This window comes from Piliocolobus tephrosceles, chromosome 15 (genome assembly GCF_002776525.5).
Source record: "Piliocolobus tephrosceles isolate RC106 chromosome 15, ASM277652v3, whole genome shotgun sequence".
Taxonomy (NCBI): domain Eukaryota; kingdom Metazoa; phylum Chordata; class Mammalia; order Primates; family Cercopithecidae; genus Piliocolobus; species Piliocolobus tephrosceles.
Genome location: NC_045448.1, coordinates 72,123,455 through 72,143,230, shown reverse-complemented (window position 1 = coordinate 72,143,230; position 19,776 = coordinate 72,123,455). Strand labels below are relative to the sequence as shown.

At 41.9% G+C, this 19,776-nt stretch overlaps 1 protein-coding gene across 4 annotated transcripts in view; it reads right to left on the bottom strand.

Annotated features, from left to right (window-relative positions):
- The window catches only part of LOC111550580 (dysferlin), a 146,976-nt gene that overhangs the window by 49,160 nt on the left and 78,040 nt on the right, over nucleotides 1–19,776 (bottom strand). For 3 of the 4 annotated variants that reach the window (XR_003309829.2, XM_026456448.1, XM_026456449.1), the window contains one exon: nucleotides 15,493–15,555. The exons of the other annotated variant lie outside the window; for it this stretch is intronic. Coding sequence is in view for 2 of the 3 variants with exons in the window: in XM_026456448.1 (XP_026312233.1) it covers nucleotides 15,493–15,555 (63 nt within the window). In the remaining variant the exon portion in view is untranslated. The remainder of the gene's footprint in view (nucleotides 1–15,492; nucleotides 15,556–19,776) is intronic. 4 annotated transcript variants of the gene reach the window in all.

Sequence of the window (19,776 nt, the reverse complement as noted above, 5' to 3'; positions counted from 1 at the left end):
GTCCATATTGTAAATCACAACCCCCTCTCAACAATTCCTATTCCCCCTTCATTGCTTTTTCTCCACAGTGATTATTGCCATCTGATATCCCATAGATTTTACGTGGGTAATATTTGTTATATTTGTTAATTGTATCTCCTTCTCCATGAAGGCAGAGCCTTTTATCTTTTCTCTCTTTTTTTTTTTTTTTTTTTTTTTGTTGAGACATAGTCTTGCTCTGTCACCTAGGCTGGAGTGCTGGAGTGCAGTGGCACTATCTCGGCTCACTGCAAGCTCTGCCTCCCAGGTTCAAGCGATTCTCCTGCCTCAGCCTCCCAAGTAGCTGGGATTACAGGTGTGTGCCACCATGCCCAGCTAATTTTTGTTATTTTTAATAGAGACGGGGTTTCACCATGTTGGCCAGGCTGGTCTCAAACTCCTGGCCTCGAATGATCCACCCACCTCTGCCTCCCAAAGTGCTGGGATTACAGGCATGAGCCACCGCACCAAACCCCGTTTATCTTTTGTAACACTCATAACCTCAATGCTTAGAACATTGCCTGAAACATAATTGCAGTTCTGTCAATATTTGATGGATACAGGAACGCCTCAACAGCAGAATGTGGGGAAAGAGGGGGTGATCCTTGGCTTTTAAGTTTACAAAGGCTGATCACATGCCATTAAAATAATAGGCTTAAAAGAATGTTTTGTCCAGCCAGTTTTTCCCCATCATAGGCAAAATAAATGAAAGTGTAGAAGGAGAAAGGAAGCAAGAATTAGAGACTTGTGATAGTTTCTGATAAGGCACCGCACACCCTGCCTCCAGGTCAGCTCTAAAGTACATATGGAACAGACCACTCCATAACTTTGGAAGTCCAGGCAGCAGCAGCCACCCAGAAGTTGCCAGAGGAATTGGATGTGGGGCAGTTGACTGGAGATGGCTGCATGGGTATCATGGGAGGCAGAGCCTAAGCCCTTGGAATTTCCCGTAGACCCCAGAGTGTCACGGGAGAGCTGCTTAATCGTGCCCCACTCCCTGTAGGGCTTGAAAGTTAGTGGAGAAAGAAAGAGCCAGGAAACCTAGAAGGATCTGGGGGCTGAAATGAGAAGATGTAATAGGGCCTGTGTGCCCAGAAATCAGTGGGTCTCTAAAGTCAAAGTGGACACATACTGGTGACCAGGACTTCCTCCCTGTGGAGGTCAGGACGTTATGGAAGCCCAACCCAGAATTCAGCTGCCTCCTGGGGTTAAGGAGGAAGACAGAAAGCCCAGACTACCTAAGTTTAAACCTAAAATGCTGAAGATTACCCAGATTTTTCTGCCATCAGGAAAAATGTGGGCTCAAAGGAGAGATTACGTTGATTTACAGAAAAATAAAGTTCTATTTTTAACACACTCACAGATGTGACTTGAAAATATCATTCCTGCTATTTCACTAATCTGGCTTCTGATGGAGTTATTTCAAGCCCACTTCTCCCTTTTCTTCGCCAGAAAGTCCAGGAATAAGTTAGCACACCCATAAGAAAGAGCCCCACAAAAAACAGGACAGCTATTCCATGTCTGAACTCAGAGGTGCCAAAGCCAACTAACCCTCTGATGTTAATGGAATCCCATATTCCAAAGCTCCAAAAGGGAAATAGTGGTATGTTTTCTCATTCCAAATGTGTTTTTTACCTCATTTTGCAATAGCAAAGCATCCAGTTTTGGAACATGGCAAGGAGGAAAAAGAAATACAAAAGGTTTGATATTTGAGGTGTCACCTTAAGCTTTAACAAGAAATCTGGCCATTAAAACATCACGCCCCCATGCTCAAGGTTCAAGGCCCCTTGTGCAGTCAGCCAACCCAGTAAGTCTGACCAAGGCATGGACTGGGAGCCTCTCCAGTTTCAGCTAACAGCCAACACGCAGTTCCTGGGCAGCCAGAACAAAATAGCAGAGATATGTTTCTCCAGTCTTGATCCAGTCTAATGAGCACCTTAATCCCCTTGAAGACCTAAATCAGTATGATACATTTCAAATATTTAATCTCCCATCAGCATTCAGTAGACCTAACACATTTCATAAATATGGGTAGAAAAACGGGCAACAATAATTCCTTTCTGTGAAGTTAGGAAGCAGGAAACAGGGGGCAGGTACAGAATTTTTCTCTTCCCAGGATGACCAGTTGAATCAAAGAGAAAAATTTCTGGTCAAATCCGTTTGCCACCAAGGTTATAATGCTAAACCTTGGGTCACTATAGAGAACTATATGCCCAACTCTTAAAAAAAAAAAAAAAAAAAAAAGTGGTCCATTATTGTTTATAATTTTAAGTAGGCCTTCATGCCTATGTCAACCCAGACATAGACATCCTAGAATGTGCTGAAAGTAATTTCTCTCTTAGTACAAATCATCATCATCAAGATAATAACATAACAACCCACCCCTGGGGTTACTGTGAGGCTCAGAGTAGATATCTACAAAGATATGCTGTAACCTGTAAAGTTTACCATGATTAATGTTCTTGGTGATATTGCCAGTGTCATCAGTTTGATCTCCAGTACTGCTACCCTATAGCTCTACATCTGTATTACTGGAATCATGGTACAAAGGTTCCTCTAATTCTTTCACGTCCTGAGATTTAGGACATGGACTATTTACTCATACACACATGAATAAACACATATGTAACATAAAAGTACTCATGCCTACATGTAGACCAGACAAACCCCCAGACATGCAACTACCCTGACTTCAAAACTACTCCACCCTCCGTATACAAAATCACTCATGTCCCTCAAAGCCACACAGACATATGTCCACAGCCAGCCACCGTGTTGATTCAGCAGAACTCCACACATTCATAACAAAAGTCACTTAATTATTTCTACAAGTGGAACACTGGGCTTTCAGCCTCTTGGAGACACTCCCTGTAGTCCAGCTTCCTAGTCTGTGGAGGGGATCATTACTCCGCTTATTCTGATTTCTGGATCAGCAGAGGTGGGAAAGAAGTGAAGACCTTTAACCAAAATGCTGAATTGCTTCCAAAGGCCCAGAGATTACATGGGCCTGAAATCCAGTAAAGTCAAACAGATGGCAAGGGGACCTGATCACTTGACTATTGGCCTGCTCCGGATGGGGGACTCACAGAGTGTCGGGGAGCTGTGGGAACCCCAGGTTGCTGATGTTTTCTCAATTCAGGATCCTAAGACAGATCCTTGGGGGCCCATGCCTGGATTCTGTGAGGGCACCATAACCCCATACAACTATGCAGAAAGCCTAGAGGAATGGAACCTAGACAGTAGGTGAATGAAAGAAGCTTCCATCAGACTCTTCAAACATGCAAAGAAAGCAACAGAACATCACTAATTCAGAATCTATGACAATTCCAATAGGGCCTGGGCAGCATACCTTATCTTCCTTCTGCTTATATATACAATTTTTCTTAACAAGAGTTCCAACTACTCAAGAGAAAAACTATTTTTGAAGGCCTTCCCAAGACTACAGAAGCATTCATCAAGCTACAGACACTAATATTAGCTCTCCTAAATTCAATTTTAAGAGGATTTGAGGGGAGCCTACTATGTGCCAAAGTCAACCTACTTTCTAGTTACTGTGTGCATTTTCATACACAAAATCACATTACTTTTCAAATATTTTATATTTTGAACTTGTTGTTAATTTGCTCTGATTTCCCTGTGCCTTGGTTAATGTAGAGAAGAGTTAAAGACAAAAGGTGGGTTAATAAGCTTCACCAAGCACACTCAGAGGGGTCTTGTGCTCAGCAGTGAGCACTGCACCAACTTCCAAGCACTATTTTGACCCAGGCTAGGGAGTAGACAGTACACAGGACCAATAGGGAGAGGAAGACATCAAATTAGACCTCAGAGAGAGTTGCCTACACTGTAGATTTCCTAGGGAAGCCGAGAATACCCCTCTAGGAAGAGATGAGTGTTTTTTCTTTAGATGGGAAAACAGATCCCTCTTGGACCAGCAGAAAGATCCCTTGGGGCAGGGGGTGGTGGAGGGGTTATGTCAGGATGAGGTGGAGGCAAGGAGGGCTGGATGGTGGGAGCCAGGGCCTCCTCCTCCCTGATGGAGCCCTGAAGTTTGCCAGACAAGTTTCACCCCAGGCTGTCCCCCCTGCAGTGTGCAGCGAGGGAGGAGGGGTGCACCCCCGAGGAGACCACAGGAATGCCAAGCAGGGAAAAGGCGCCCCGAGCCAAGGGCTCCGGCAACAAGGATCCAATATCGGAGGGTGACTCCAGCCCCCGTAACAGGAGAGACCGTGAAGTATGTGCTCTGCTTCCCAACCAGCAAACACAGCAAATAACCAATTACTCCAAATAGCTAACAGATTTCGGCTCTGATTCCCTCCCCTTGTCTCCCCTGTGCTTTCACTTGTCATTTGATGGGCGATTTGTATTTGCTCTGAGAAAATGAGAGAAAGAATGAGTCACAAAGGAAGGTCCAGATTACACCAGTGACGGGCATCAAACCTCCTAATCAGAACTAATGGGAGTGGGGGGAGGCCAGGCTGCACTGGCAACACTTCTGAACGAGTGATATTTTTAAAGAAGTACAGTTACTTTCAAGCACATACAGTAATTCTTGCTAAACCAATATTGCCAAATACATGTCCTTAGGAAACCTACTTTAAGGAAAAGACAAGTGTCTTCCTAATTAGCACATCTGATATGTACAAAAGTACAGGTAAAACCATGAATGTTATTAAAGTTAAAATACTCCCCCTCTAACTCTCCAGGTCAGAGGTGCAACCATGAAGTTCAGAGACAAACTGCCTTGGATGCCTTCTGAAAATGCTTCCTCACTTGGGAGCCACGCCCTGTAATTGATTCCTTTGCTCAGAAAACCTTTGCTTTAAAGTCTTGGAATAAATTGTCGTCAGTACTCATAAGCTGCAATAAGGCATCCCGCATCCCGCCACAACCTGGAATTAAGGGAAATAGGGCTGCCCTTGGAGAATTAGACCATGAAATAACTTCATAGTCAGTGAGAGCAAGGAGAGGCAAAGTCACCTCAACAGGGAAGAATGCCTCCTACCCTAAGACTTAACCATAAGTGGGAAGAACGTATTAATCCAGAGAAAGAGCATATTCATGAAGAAAGGTACTAATCAGGCCTGAAGAACAGGCAAACAGGAGTAAGGGGTAAACACTGACAGGTGTCCACACCAGCACCATCAGAGGAAGGGCGGCCTACGCTTAGGGACTAAAGCTGCCCCTACCTTTGGAGATGGATGTGTCAGGCCATCTTGGTCAGCTGGCACTAAAGTTCAAATTACAGAACTCTTTCTCTCCTCATTCTGATTTCTCACTCTTAATCACAATTTGGCTTCCCACTCACTGAAGCTATAGAAGACTATTCGCTGGACCAGCCACCAAGGTCACATGCCCCAGGTAGGTATATTTCTCATGTAAGTTTACACAGATGCTAGCTGGGAGAAAATTGACCCAACAGGTGTCTGAACCCACAAGGTTAAGGATTCACTTAGCCAAAACTGTAGAAACTTCCCTAAAGTAACACCCTGCCTGGTGGGCCTGGTGGGAAAGGGTCAACTCTCCTTCACTTAAGAGGTTCATTGGTAGGGACAGCAGCTCTGGCCCTCCAGCCTATCCTAGCTAACCCCTGACTACCATAACAAACACAGGAAATAAATTCTTCAGCCCAGAAGAATAGCCCCATGTAGCTGCCTCTGATCCTAGTTTCCTTCTTACTTATACCACCCTGCTGGATTTCTAACCAGCAAAGTGAAACTATTGCAAATCTAAACTATTTCCTTCTTCCTTTTGTCTAAGTTCGAGATTAGAAGGGGCCATGAATTTATGGAAAGAATCTAACTGAGCTCCCAGTATTTGACAAGAAAGGACTTCCCTCTGTAAGGATAAACACAAGGCAAAAAAAGAGAGAAGATATTAAGGGCAAAAGAAGGAGAGCAATCTGAAGACAAAGACAAATGTCTCCCAATGCTCTTAAAGAGTTGAGTAAAAAGCAGAAGAAAACAAATGGCTCATGTATATTCATAGGAAGTCTTAAGAGGAAACTGCAAACAAGAAATTAGAGTACACAACCCCGAAGAAGATAAACCTGCATGACGAAAACCATGACTTCAAATTTAAACCTCTAATAAAGACATTGATTTCCAGCAAAATGACAAATGAGACAACCGGAGAAACCCTCCAAGTAAGAACACCTAAATTAACAGATAAGATACTTCTAAAATCCATTTTAAATGCATGACTGAGCTGATAGGAATGTAAAGAAAATCCTTAAGGGCAAATGAGAAAGGAAAAATCCAGAGAAATAAGGAGCCAAAATGCATACTAACTAGGGGACCCAAAAAGTCACACACTGAACATTTAGTTTTAAGTGAATCTGGGTTTATAGCGTCTACAGACATCTGGCAAAAGTAAACACATATCCTCTCTAAAAGAATGTAACTTCCACACAGGCCCCAAAGAATTCTCAGATAAAGTTCCAAGGAATATGGTTCACAATCAAACACATAAGGAACTAGGCACCATGAGCAAGAGCCAGCTAGAGCCAACCTATTGCAGAATCAGGAAACAGAAGTCAGAGTAGTCAGAAATAGGGCTTTAAGGAAAAACTGTTTAAATAAATAAAAGACATTAAAAATATGCCAAACGGACAGGAGACCTTCAAAAATAAACAAGCAGATTAGGGGAATAAAACTTTTAGAAATAAAAATATAGTACTTAAGACTGAAAACTCAACAGATAGAATAAAATAGCAGATTAGAAACTGCTAAAGATCGAGTGAACTAGAAGATACACCTTCAGAAATTAGCCAGAGTGCAACCCAAAGAAAGAAATAATATGAAAGAATGTTTAACAGACATGAAGAATAGAAGAGGTCCATATATCCAATCAGAGTTCCAGAAATGATGGGAGAATGGAATCTGTAACATTTGAAGAGATAAGGGTGGAGAATTGCTCAGAACAAATAAAAATAATATCTTTTTTTTTTTTTTTTTCAGACGGGGTCTCACTCTGTGGGCCAGGCTGGAGTGCAGTGGCACAATCATGGCTCACTGCAGCCTTAACCTCCTGGGCTCAAATGATCCTCCCGCCTCACTTTCTCAAGTAGCTGGGACTACAGGTATGCACCACCACAGCTAGCTAATTTTTTTGTATTTTTTGTAGAGACGAGGTTTCACTACATTGCCCAGGTTGGTCTTGAACTCATGGGCTCAATGATCTGCCTGCCCCAGCCTCCCAAAGTGCTGGGATTATAGGCATGAGCCACTGCACCCAGCCAAAACTAAACTTAACTTCAAAATAAAAATGTTTTAAGTCCTCAGATTTAAGAAAACAATAGCACAATGGAAGCCAGAAGAGAGTGCTGACAGAAAATAACTAGCAGTGAAACTATTATTTCCAAAATAAGGGTGAAAAAAATATTTTCAGTCAATTAAAAATTGAGAAAGTTTATAATGAACTGACCTCAATTATAGGAATTTCAATAGGCCCTACTTCAGGAAGAAGACGACTGATATTTTTTTTAAAAAAAAGCAAATGGGAATATAGCTAAAAGAAAAAATGATTACTTAAAATATAATAGTGCTTTAAAAAGGTAGGTAAAAAAGATAAAACTAAAATAGTGTACAAAAGTTTGCAAATTGATAGATGACTGGAGTTAAAGCAGTCTAAGTTCCTTGTAATATTCTGGAGGAAGATATAAACACCAATTAAATTTAGACTTTGCTAAGTTAAATATGCATGTTAAAATTTCTATACTAATCACTAAAGAAATAGAAACAATACATAGTTTTGAAACTAAAAAGAAGAGGAGGGATGGAAAAAAGAGGGGAATATTTTAATCAAAAAAAAGGGCTGATAGAGATACGAAATAAGATGGCAGAAACAAATTCAAATATATTAGTAAGGACTGTAAGAATGCATTAACCACAAATAGAATCTATCTATTTGCTGCTTACAGGAGAGATAGCTAAAACTTAAAGACAGAAAAGTTGAAAGTAACAATATGGAAAAAGCTATACAAGGAAAATACTAACCAAAACAAAGCTGGGGTAGCTATATTAACATGAACAAAACAGACTTTAAGAAAAACTCTCATTAGCAGAGATTTTAAAAGACAGAGATGGGCAGAGGCTTGCTACATATTGTTAAAAGATTCAATTCCCCAGAAGATATAAGAATTCTCTATAGAGAGAGAAAAAATATAGAGATCATCAAATATATAAAAGTAGGTGGAATTATAAGGAGAAATTGACAAATGTCACATCAAAGCAGAATATTTTTATATCTCACTCAGAAATTGATAAACCACCAAAGACAGAAAAATCAGAAGAAGTACAGATTTTAATAACAATTAACAAGCCTGTTCTAAATGTACATTAAATATATAAGACATCTTGACAATAAACATTCTTTTCAAGCACACACAGGACAGTTACAGATTTACACTAGACCATAAAGCAAGTGTCAGGCCGTATCTAAGTATCGAATCATTACACACAGACTACATTCTCTGGACAATAGAGACCATTCCAGTTAACCTAGAAATCAATAACAAAAGATAACTTAAAATATAAGTTAGTAACTTCCAAAAATCATGTTTTTAGATAACTTAGGTGTCAAAAAGAAATAATAAAAATCCAAAAATACTCAGAATGGGAAATAACAAAAATATTAGTTGTCAGAACCTACAGGATGCATAAAGCAGCAGTGACAGGAAATGTTATAGCCTTAAATGTTTACATAGAAGTTAAAATATAATAAACTCCCCCAAAATAGAAGGAAGGAAAGAAATAAAATGGAAGGAATAAAATAGAAGAAAAGAAGTGAATAAATTATATAAAAAGGAAATAATAGAGAAGATCAACTAAAAATTCTTTGAATCGACTGAAAAAAATCTGACAAATTCTGGCAAGAATAATAAAATATAATCTTGAGAATGAAAGGAGGCATAACTAGAGGGAGAAGAAATTCTTTTTGAAAAATTAGGAGATCATAAAAAATGTTACACCAATATTTTTAGGAAGAAATAGATAATTCCTAGAAAATTTAAATCACCAAAAGTCACTCACATAGAAACAGAAAATCTCAAAGGTCCTATAAACATTTTTTAAAGTTGCATCAGCAGTTTAAAATATTCCCAAAAAGAATACTAAGTCTAGACAGTTTCATGAGTGAATCTACCAAACATTTAGGCAATGGATAATGCTAATCTTATGGCTTACACAATAGAGGTCATTTTATAAGATTAGTATTATCTAGATACCAAAACCTGAAAATAATAGTATGAAAAAGGAAAACTTTAAGCCAATATCATCCCAAAAAAATGATGCAAAAAAAATCCTAAACTTAATGTTTGCAAACTGAGTCCAGCAAGGCAAAAAAAAAGATAATATGTCATGATCAGATTAGATTGTTTCAGAAATGCAAAGTTGTTTAAGTACTAATATAGATATATTTGTTAGTGTATATTAAGTTCTCTAAATTTGAAATTCCTGTTCTATATATTTTAGATATCTTGGGTTACCTAATTAACATATACATTAATATATTATATCATATAATTATGTATTGTATATTAATGTAATTCATTACATTAACAGGTTAAAGGAGCAAAATTATATGATCACTTCAATGGATACTTTAAAAACATTCAATAAAATTTAACAACATTCATGAAAAAAACAGCTAACTAGTAAGGTTCTAACAGGTAACTAGGTTCACCTGATAAATTTAACGCTCAGTGGTAAAACATAAAAACATTCATTTTTTAATTAGGAGCAGAAAAGAATACTTTCTATAACCAAGTACATAGAACATCAGCTGAAGGTTCTAGTCAATGGCAATAAGACGAGAAAATAAAATTAAAAAGTAAAAGAAATATAGACAGAAGAATTAAAATTGTGATTAATCACAAATTATATGATTGACTCTATAGAAAATCCAGGAGAATTCTCAAACCAGTATAATTCATAAGAGATTTTAGCGAAGTTTCTGGATATAAGATCTGTATATGAGAATTGATTTCATTTATATACAAGCAAAAACCAATTAGAAAATATACCTTTAAAAATTCAAGTAAAGAAAACAATAATGCATAAAATTGCTAGAACTAAATAGAATAAAAGTTGTACTAGACTTTTTTGGATGAAATTATAAAAATTCATTAAATTACCATTAAGGAAGGCCTAAATAAATGGAAAGATATATAATGTTCATGGTTAAAAGGCAATATAATAAAAATGTCTGCTTTTCCCCAGATTGATCCAGAAATTCACTATAACTCTATCACAGAGTTAAAAATCTCAACATTTTTTTAAGTTGAAAAACTGATTCTAAAACTGAAGTGGAAAAGCAAAGGACTAGAATAGCAATGGTGTTTCTGAACATGAACAAAGTACTTCCTTATCAGAGATCAAGACTTATTAGAAAGCTATAGTAAATAAGATAGTGAAATGGCCCAGGGAAAGACAAATAGACCAATGGAACAGAATAGAGAGCCCACAAATAGCCCAAATTTATATGGAAACCCAACAAATGACACAGCTGTCACTGTAGGTCAATGAGAAAGGACAGGTCATTCTATGATGATACTAATTCATTGGTTAGTTATATGAGAAAAAAAATCTCTACCTCACAGTTAACACACACGCAAAATCAATTCCAGGTGAAATAAATACTTAAGTGTGAAAAGCAAAACTTTAGAATTTTTAGAATATAGACAAATATCTACCTTTAACAGTCTTTTCTAAACAAGAGAGAGAGAGAAAGATAAACTGATAACCCAAGATATCTAGAATATATATAATAGGAATTTCATATTGAGAGAGCTTAAAAATGACTTGAATGTAGAAATTAAAGAAATCAATCTATTATAATATCAGCAGAATTTTTAAGGAGCTGGTTCTTTGGATGGAAAACAGCTATAAAATACATGAAATTATATGAAGCCTAATAAAAAAGGAAAATAACATAAATACATAAAATTAAGAATAAAGATGAAAACAGAATAGATACAAAGGTTTTATTATAGTAATATGTACACATTTATACCAATGTTAACAGGCAGTATGTGGTGACATCTCAGCTACCAAATTGATTGAAGAAGTACAAAATGATCAAAGAATCTCCTCCCAGAAAATGTGTTGAGCCCAGTTTGACAAATGCGTACAAGACAGTTGCATCGTATACAATTATATAAGATATGCATTCCTGAAACTCTTCTATAATTCAAAACATATAACATAACACCACTTTAGAGAAAAAATCATGGCTATCCTGTATCAGCTACATAGATACAATTTCACCACCTTTTAAATCACATGATTGTCAGTCTTTTTTTTTTAATTTAGGTTTCCTACTATTATACATTTTGTACATAAAGCCAAACTATTGAAATATTTGTATCATATAATTTCCAAATTGCATAATTTCAGTTCATAAACAGTGGCTCTAGTGTATTTTAGGGCCTTTCAGCAACAATAATGATCATGCCACAGAGCCTGTTTAAGAGCACAGAAAGTAGAAGCACACCTGAAAAGGATTTTAAGGGACTAGTATAACCCTGACATCAAAGTGTAACAAAGACACCTTGAAAGTAATGCTTATTAATAGAGACATAAAAATCCTAAGTAGTAGCAAATCTAACTCAATAATGTATAATAGAAGCTCTCCTTAAAACTTCTTCTTAGCCAGGATTAACAAATGTTGGCAGTCTGTCCTGTCTGCCAACAATCTGCCTGAGGTCCGGAACCACTGACCGTCCACAGCTGTTCTAGGATGCCCACTGCAGCTCCAGAAGATGAGCTGGGTGTTTGCCATTAGTCAACTGTGTTTCCTCCAAGACCTGTTTATGCCAGTTGTACTAATATAGAAATTGGATAAACAAAGTATACACTTAAAAACACATAGAATTTGGATATAAAAAGGAAGGAAGGGCATTGTATCCATGAAAACTAATTTAAGGCTTTTGTGTTTTGGTGGAGTGGTTTGTTGCAACAAGGTCTCACTTTGTCACCCAGGCTAGAGTGCAGTGATGCTACCACGGCTCACTGCAACCTCGTCCTCCAGGGCTCAAGCAATCTTCCCACCTCAGCCTCCTGAATAGCTGGGACTACAGGCATGTGCCATCACACCTGGCCAATTTTTGTATTTTCTGTAGGGATAGGGTTTCACTATGCTGCCCAGGCTGATCTCAAACTCCTAGGCTCAAGCAATTTGCCTATCTCGGCCTCCCAAAGTGCTGGATTACAGGCGAGAGCCACCACACCTGGCTTGCTTTTGATTTTTTTTTTTAAGTGAGGACTATCAAGTACAAGTGAGATAACATAAAAGGTGGAAGGGCATCTTAAACTCTAAGAGGACTCTACACTCAGATTTTTTTTTTTTTTTTTGCAAGTATCGTTGCGTTCTCATTAAATTTTAATAAACCTAAAACTAAAAATCCTAGATAATGCATTTTGGATACGATTTATACCAAAAGGATGACATGACACACAAGTCAGCACATCCAAATTCAAAAAGAGGGCATGGCACATGTCAAATGATTGACAAATAAAGTTACATGGATATGGTTAAAAACAAAATGTTTGTGGTACATTTTTTTTTTTTGTTGTTGTTGTTGTTGTTGTTGAGACAGAGTCTCACTCTGTCACCCAGGCTGGAGTGCAGTGGCGCAATCTCGGCTCACTGCAAGCTCCGCCTCCTGGGTTCACGCCATTCTCCTGCCTCAGCCTCCCAAGTAGCTGGGACTACAGGCGCCCACCACCACGCCTGGCTAATTTTTTGTATTTTTAGTAGAGACAGGGTTTCACCGTGTTAGCAGGATGGTCTCAATCTCCTGACCTCAAGATCCACCCGCCTCGGCCTTCCAAAGTGCTGGGATTACAGGCAAGAGCCACCGCACCTGGCCTGTTTGTGGTACATTTCTATGACTTTTAATAAGTCCCTATTTAATCAACTTTTTCAATTAGCCAATCAACTACCTGTCTTGACTGCATTGGATAAGGTGGCTGCAACTGTAGTAAACTATAATACCATGACCAATTGACCGATTTGGGTTTACCCCAGGAATATAGCACAATTATACACCGTATTAACAGACAATGGAAAATAAAATTATCATCTTAATAAATGCCAAATGACATTTGAGAGAATTAAACTTCCATGCCTAATTTTTAAGCTATTAATAAACTAACAATCAGCTGGGTGCGGTGGCTCACGCCTATAATCCCAGCACTTTGGGAAGCCAGGGAGGGTGGATCACTTGAGGTCAGGAGTTCAAGATCAGCCTGGCCAACATGGTAAAACCCTGTCTCTACAAAAATACAAAAATTAACAGAGCGCGGTGGTGGGCACCTGTAATCCCAGCTACTCAGGAGGCTAAGGCAAGAGAATTGCTTGAACTCAGGAGGCAGAGGTTGCAGTGAGCCAATACAATACCACTGTAGTCCAACCTGGGCAACAGAGCAAGACTCCATCTCCAAAACAATAAACAAACAAACAAACAATAAAGGACACAACCTTGCCAAAATCAAATATCTGTCTGCAACCATCAATAATTATGCTAATTAATGGAAATCTGGTAGAGGCATTCTCGTTAGAATGAATGACTAAATAAGTCTGCTCAGCAGCATCTCAAATATCAAATGGTATTTGGAAAAAGGAATAAGCCGTTATTATTAGAAAGAAACTAACACGTTTATCACTATTTGAAGAAAACGATCTTACCTACTTGGAAAACCAAACAGAATCAAAGAACAATAGTCAGAACTAATAAATGGGGCTTTAAAAAGAGTCAGTTCCAAAGTAAATATACAAAAATATTATTTTCCTATATTCTAGCAAAAGTTTGACAAAGTCATAAGAAAAACAGATATTCCATTTAGAATAGCACCAAAGACCATAAAATACCTAGGAATACACTTTAACAAGAAATGGCCTGAGCAGGTGTACCTGGGGGTAACAAAACAAAACACAGAAAGAAATCATCTGGACGGACACATATAAAGTAAACTAAAATAAGTCCTTTAAGGGACAAAAGAAGACAATAGGAGAAATAAACAAATTAAATGGCAAATGATACGGAGTAGTTAAAAGTTCATATGATATGCAGCCATATCTTTAAAGAATACAAGAATAGGCTGGGTGCGGTGGCTCACACCTGTAATCCCAGCACTTTGGGAGGCCGAGGTAGGCAGATCATGAGGCCAGGAGTTTGAGAACAGGATGGCTAACATGGTAAAACCCCATCTCTACTAAAAATACAAAAAATTAGCCGGGCATGGTGGTGCACACCTGTAGTCCCAGCTACTTAGGAGGCTGAAGCAGGACAATTGCTTGAACCCGGCAGGTGGAGGTTGCAGTGAGCCAAGATCATGCCACTGCACTCTAGCCTGGGGACAAAGGTGCACTCTGCCTCAAAAAATATATATATATATAATATATAGTCTATATTATACACATTATATATTATATAATATACATTATATAACATATATACACACAAATATGGGAAAATATTCATGTATACTTTTAAATTTAAAAAATCCGAATTATAAAAAAACTATGATCCCAATTTTGTTTTTAAAAAGTATTCATGTGAGCTTAAAAGACATCTAAAAAATGAAGGCACATCAAAATCCTAACAGTGCCTATCATTAACTGGTAGGAATAAAGTGGTTTTAACTTCCTGCTTGACACTTTTTGTGTTTTCCATATTTTATTTTAAAAAGATAAATCAGAAAAAATATATATCTATATCGATAGCCTCCTTCTAGAAGTTCATGAGTCCTCCAGTATAGCAGTGCCTCCTCTTGACACCATAAATAGAATGTAACTCACTGCCTTTGGCAAGTTCTGTCTCTTACACCACCCTCCCCAGGTCAGGGGCTCCACTGGCCCCCAGCATGGGACTTCAGGCACACACGCTGAAGGCTAGACACCAAAGTCATCTCCCTAGAGGGACCCACAGCCCAGAAAGATGACACCTAGGAAATCCACGCAGGCAAGCAGAAAGGAGCCCTGCCAGAAACTGCAGGAGCAGACTGTTGGCCCAAGCAGACCTCTTAGCACCCAAGGGAGCCAGCCAGGGTTCCTTGGTCACACACCCCCTTCACACACCAGGGAGGAGCACAGAAAGTCAGCCTGCCGTCTGAGGTCCCGTGCCCAGAAGGCTTCTGGGGTCCCACACTGCAGAAGTCAGAGTCTAATCGAGAGATTTCCCTGCCTCCACTGGCCCATGCAGCCCCACCTATGCCCCTCAGTCTTCACACAGGTAAATAAAATTAAGGTAAATCCCAGGAAGTAACCTAGGGGTGTCCATTTCTGAGCATCTACTCCATAGCTTTCTCTCACTCCTCCTTTACAGTGAGGCAAAGATAGGTGACTTTCCTGCTAGGGCTCAGGAAATACCTCCTTTCTTCCCTCCCACTCTCCCCTCCCGTTTCCCTCCTAACCCCCTACCCCCAGCCCCACAAGGGAACACAAGGAGCCCACAAATAAGTAAGCAATACATACATGAGGACTGGATGGAGGAGAAGCCGTGTTAGTAGGGGCCAAGCTCGACAGACCGTCTGCAAGCTACAAATGAAACATGCTGGTTAGCAACAGGAAGGCTGGACAGTCCCCAGGAGGTAGCGCTCTCTGACCAGGCACCCTCTGCTCTTCCTCCAGAGAGAACATGTGCTTTGGAGTTGGACAAGCCTGGCTCCAACACCTCACCAGATGTGTGACTTTGGGCAAGTCCCTTGACCTCTCTGAATCAGCTTCCTACCTGGAGAATGGGTCCAAAGCCCACCTCACACAGTGACAGTGAGTACGAATGAGATGAAGGCTGGGCACGTCCAGCACAAGGCAAGGCACGTGGAAGGAGCTCAGCCAATGCCTTACTCCTGCCTACTCTCTCACATGTCCTCCCTCCCTCTCCAAAATCTGCCTACTTCGGGGACACTCCAACTCCCCAGCATCCTAACCACTGAGCCACACCAACACTGCAGGGCATGGTTCGTAAGCTACAGCAGGTTACTCAGTGTTCCCTCCTCCAGGACAAGAACCAGGGCATCATATGTCTTCCCCAAAACCTGACATCAGTGGGGACTTTAGGAGTCTCACAGTCCAACCTCCACTCCATGCTACAAATCACTTTCTGCATCTTTTTCTGAGTATCAGCTCCCTGCCTGCAATCTCCCAGTACTGTGAATCAATATTTCATAATGTTCACCTTATGAAATCCCTGCGCTGCAGCCTGAGGAGGGCCTCAGGGCTCAGGGCTGAAGGCAGGGAGACTTCTTCAGAGGCCACTGTGATCCTCTAGGAGAAGGGGATGGGGCTCTGGGTGGATGAGTACCAGGCTAGCAGGTGGGCAAGCTGAGAAGATGCATGACTAGGCAGAGGGAATCGCAAGCGCAAAGGTGGAGGGGAAGAAAGAAGCACAGACCCTTCGAGAAAGAGCAAAGGGGTCCGGAGGGTGGGTGCTGGGGAGCAGCCAGCTGGGACCCAGAGCTGCCGGGGCTGGCTCCTCATCCTCTAAGCCTCGAGCAGGGGACTCTGGGAGGACTCCAAAGGGCCAAACCCCAGGCTGCCCTGCCTTCCTCAGCACGAAGATTCTAGGAGACACTCTCCCAATGCCCACAGAAATCCATGGAAGGTGAAGCCCTGCTGGGCCCAGGAGGGGTGTTTGGGGACTGGGATCCCTCCCTGCTCTGTGAAAAGACACATCACTGAGGGGGCCCTCAGGGTTGTTCAGAGTCAGAAGCAGAATCAGCCCTGGGCACCTAGCTAGGGCTGCTGGATGGCCCTGGGGTGCTGGCCACATGTCGTGTGACCCCTGGAATAGACTGGGTGAACTCCACGTGCCACCCCCAGCTGGCCAGAGACGGGCCTCGCCAGGCAGCAGCTATGCCCCTCCCATTCGCATCCTGAACCCCGTAGAAGCCTTACTGTTATTTTTAATGCAGTTCTTTTTTAGAAAGGTGAGAGGAAAACCGGCAGTTCACCAGAGCAAAATAAAGCTAAACATAGTGTTCCAAAGATCTGGTCCAGCTTCAGAAATTACACGTTCCCCTTTGGGACTCAGGCATAATTTGCCACTCTGGTTCTGGGAGCACGTTCCCACCTTCACGGCATCCCAGAGACTATAACCGGAGCAGCAGTCTCAAAATTAGCCCCAGCCCCAGCGCCTGGGAGCCTGGGAGCCTGGGAGCCTGGGAGCCTGGGAGCCGACCAACCCCAGCACCCGCCCCACAGAGTGAGGAAACAGTCTCCCGAGGCCTCCTGCACACTAGCCGGCCAGGCCTGTCTCCTGCTGGCACCCCACGCTCACCACACACACAAAACACACACACAGACACGCACCCACCACCTCTACTCCACATACACACCCACCTCTGCCACACACCTCTATCACGCACACACACCCATCCCACCTCTACCACACACACCACCTCCTCTACTACACACACCATCTCTACCACAAACACCCACCACCTCTACCACACACACACACTCCACCTTACTACACACACCCCACCTCTACCACACACACACACCACACCTCTACCCCACACACACATACACACCACCTCTACCACACACACACACTCCACCTCTACCACACACACACACACACTCCACCTCTACTACACACACCCCACCTCTACCATACACACACACCACACCTCTACCACACACACACACACACACCACCTCTACCACACACACACCACCTCTACCACACACACCACCTCCTCTACTACACACACCATCTCTACCACAAACACCCACCACCTCTACCACACACACACACACACACACACCACCTCTACCATACACACACACTCCACCTCTACCCCACACACACACACACACTCCACCTCTACTACACACACACACCTCTACTATACACACACACACCCCACCTCTACCACACACACCTCTCCTCTACCCCCCTACACACCCCACCTCTACCGCATACACACCCCACTTCCACCCCCCACACACCCCACCTCTACCACACACACACACCCCACCTCCACCCCCCACACACCTCTACCACACGCGCACACCTCTATCACACACATACATACACACACACCACCTCTACCACACACGCTCATACATACACGCACATACCTCTTTGTCACATAAAACATACACACAGAGTCTCACTTCCAAGCCTTTGCCCGAGCCCTTTTGCCTGCAAGGAAAGCCTCCCTGTCCTGCCCTGTTCACCCACCGGCCTCAGAGGCCCCCCTCCCCGGAGAAGCTTCCCCAGATGCTTAACCTATGCTGAAGCTGCAGGGCCAGGAGACTCCAAGAGCTTGGTCTCCTTGTTAATGAAGCATCTCCTCACTTTGACGTCACTTATTTGAGATCTTCTGGACACCCCCTCTTTCCTTGTCTCTTTGTGACCAGAGTTGGAACTCCCTAAAAGTTATTTCTCTAATTCTTCAACACACACATATTCCCACCTCCCGAAATTCTCCTTCTCTGAAGACTTAAAGAGGAGCCCCTCTACCCAAGAGTGCTCTCGGAATGCTCAGCAACAGCCACCCTTGCCATACCCAGCTGGCTCTGGGAGCATCTCAGTGCCTCAAAGGTGCGATTTCTGGGGGCACAGCCTCTACTTGGAGCTTCAAGACTCTCTATAGAAAAGGGACAGGGGGTGGCAGGCTCTCTGTGTGTTCCTGAACACTCTTTTTTCTTCCCCTAATCATAGTTACAACACCAAGAACTGCATTAAAAAAAAAAAAAAAAAAACTAGTGAACGAAGACCTTAATTTTATTTTAAAGGTAGAAATGAAGTCAGAGACAGAATCAGAGACAGAAAGAGAAATCCAGAAGGAAGAGGAAAGAATGAGAATGAAATGTTGGGAGCTGCGCATTCAAGTTGTGTGTTTGGGTGGGTTTCAGTATTTTTGTATATTTCCCAAATGCTATATAAAGAACACATATCATTTTATCGTCTGAAAACAATGAAACATCGTTTTCTAAAGCAGAGAACTAGACGGAATAGGATACTTCTGCTCTCCCTATTTGAGGACATACCCAGGCCTGCCCTCAGAAAGTTCAAAGTCAAGGCCACAATTCCTGCACTGCCACCACCAAGCCTAGACACCCCTCTGGCCAGCACCCATGGGAGCTCATGCACACACCCGCTCCTATCCCCCCACCTCTCGTGCACACTCATGTGCACACACCACCCCCACCCCTAGTCTGCCAGGCTAAAGTCTACACATAGGATGGTTGCACATACCAAGAACAAGTGGTGGAGTTAATACGTCTGAGTATTTCTCATCCCAATCCTCACTGCCATGGAGAGTTTAAAGAGGCCAGTCACCCCCCAAGCAGGGCCCCCCCCTTACTCCTAAAGACAGACACTGATCTACAAGCCCTGGGAGGTTGAGCACAGACCTGCCTTATACACGTTTTGAGTCACCTCCAGAACTGGCCACTCTCGACACAAACCAAAACACTTCTAGAAACCTGAGAAATGCTCCGTGGTGAGTGCCAGCCCATGGCCTGAACATCAAGCAAGGGTCTCCAGTGACATGTTCTAAATGTGTGACTAGCTCATCCCAGGACCTGGGCAGATGCTGGTAAGAAGGCTTCGGGAGCAGAGAGAAGGTGTCACTGAGGAAAGAGACAGAAAGGGACCAAGATGGAAAGGTAACTCTGGCAAGAGCAGGTTTGAGCTAGGAGGGGTCCTAGGACCATAGCCAGGACACAGTGAACACATCCGGCACCAGGCAGGGCTGCATCAACTGTGAGGATGGAACAGGCTGCTGAGAAACACCGGTGGGG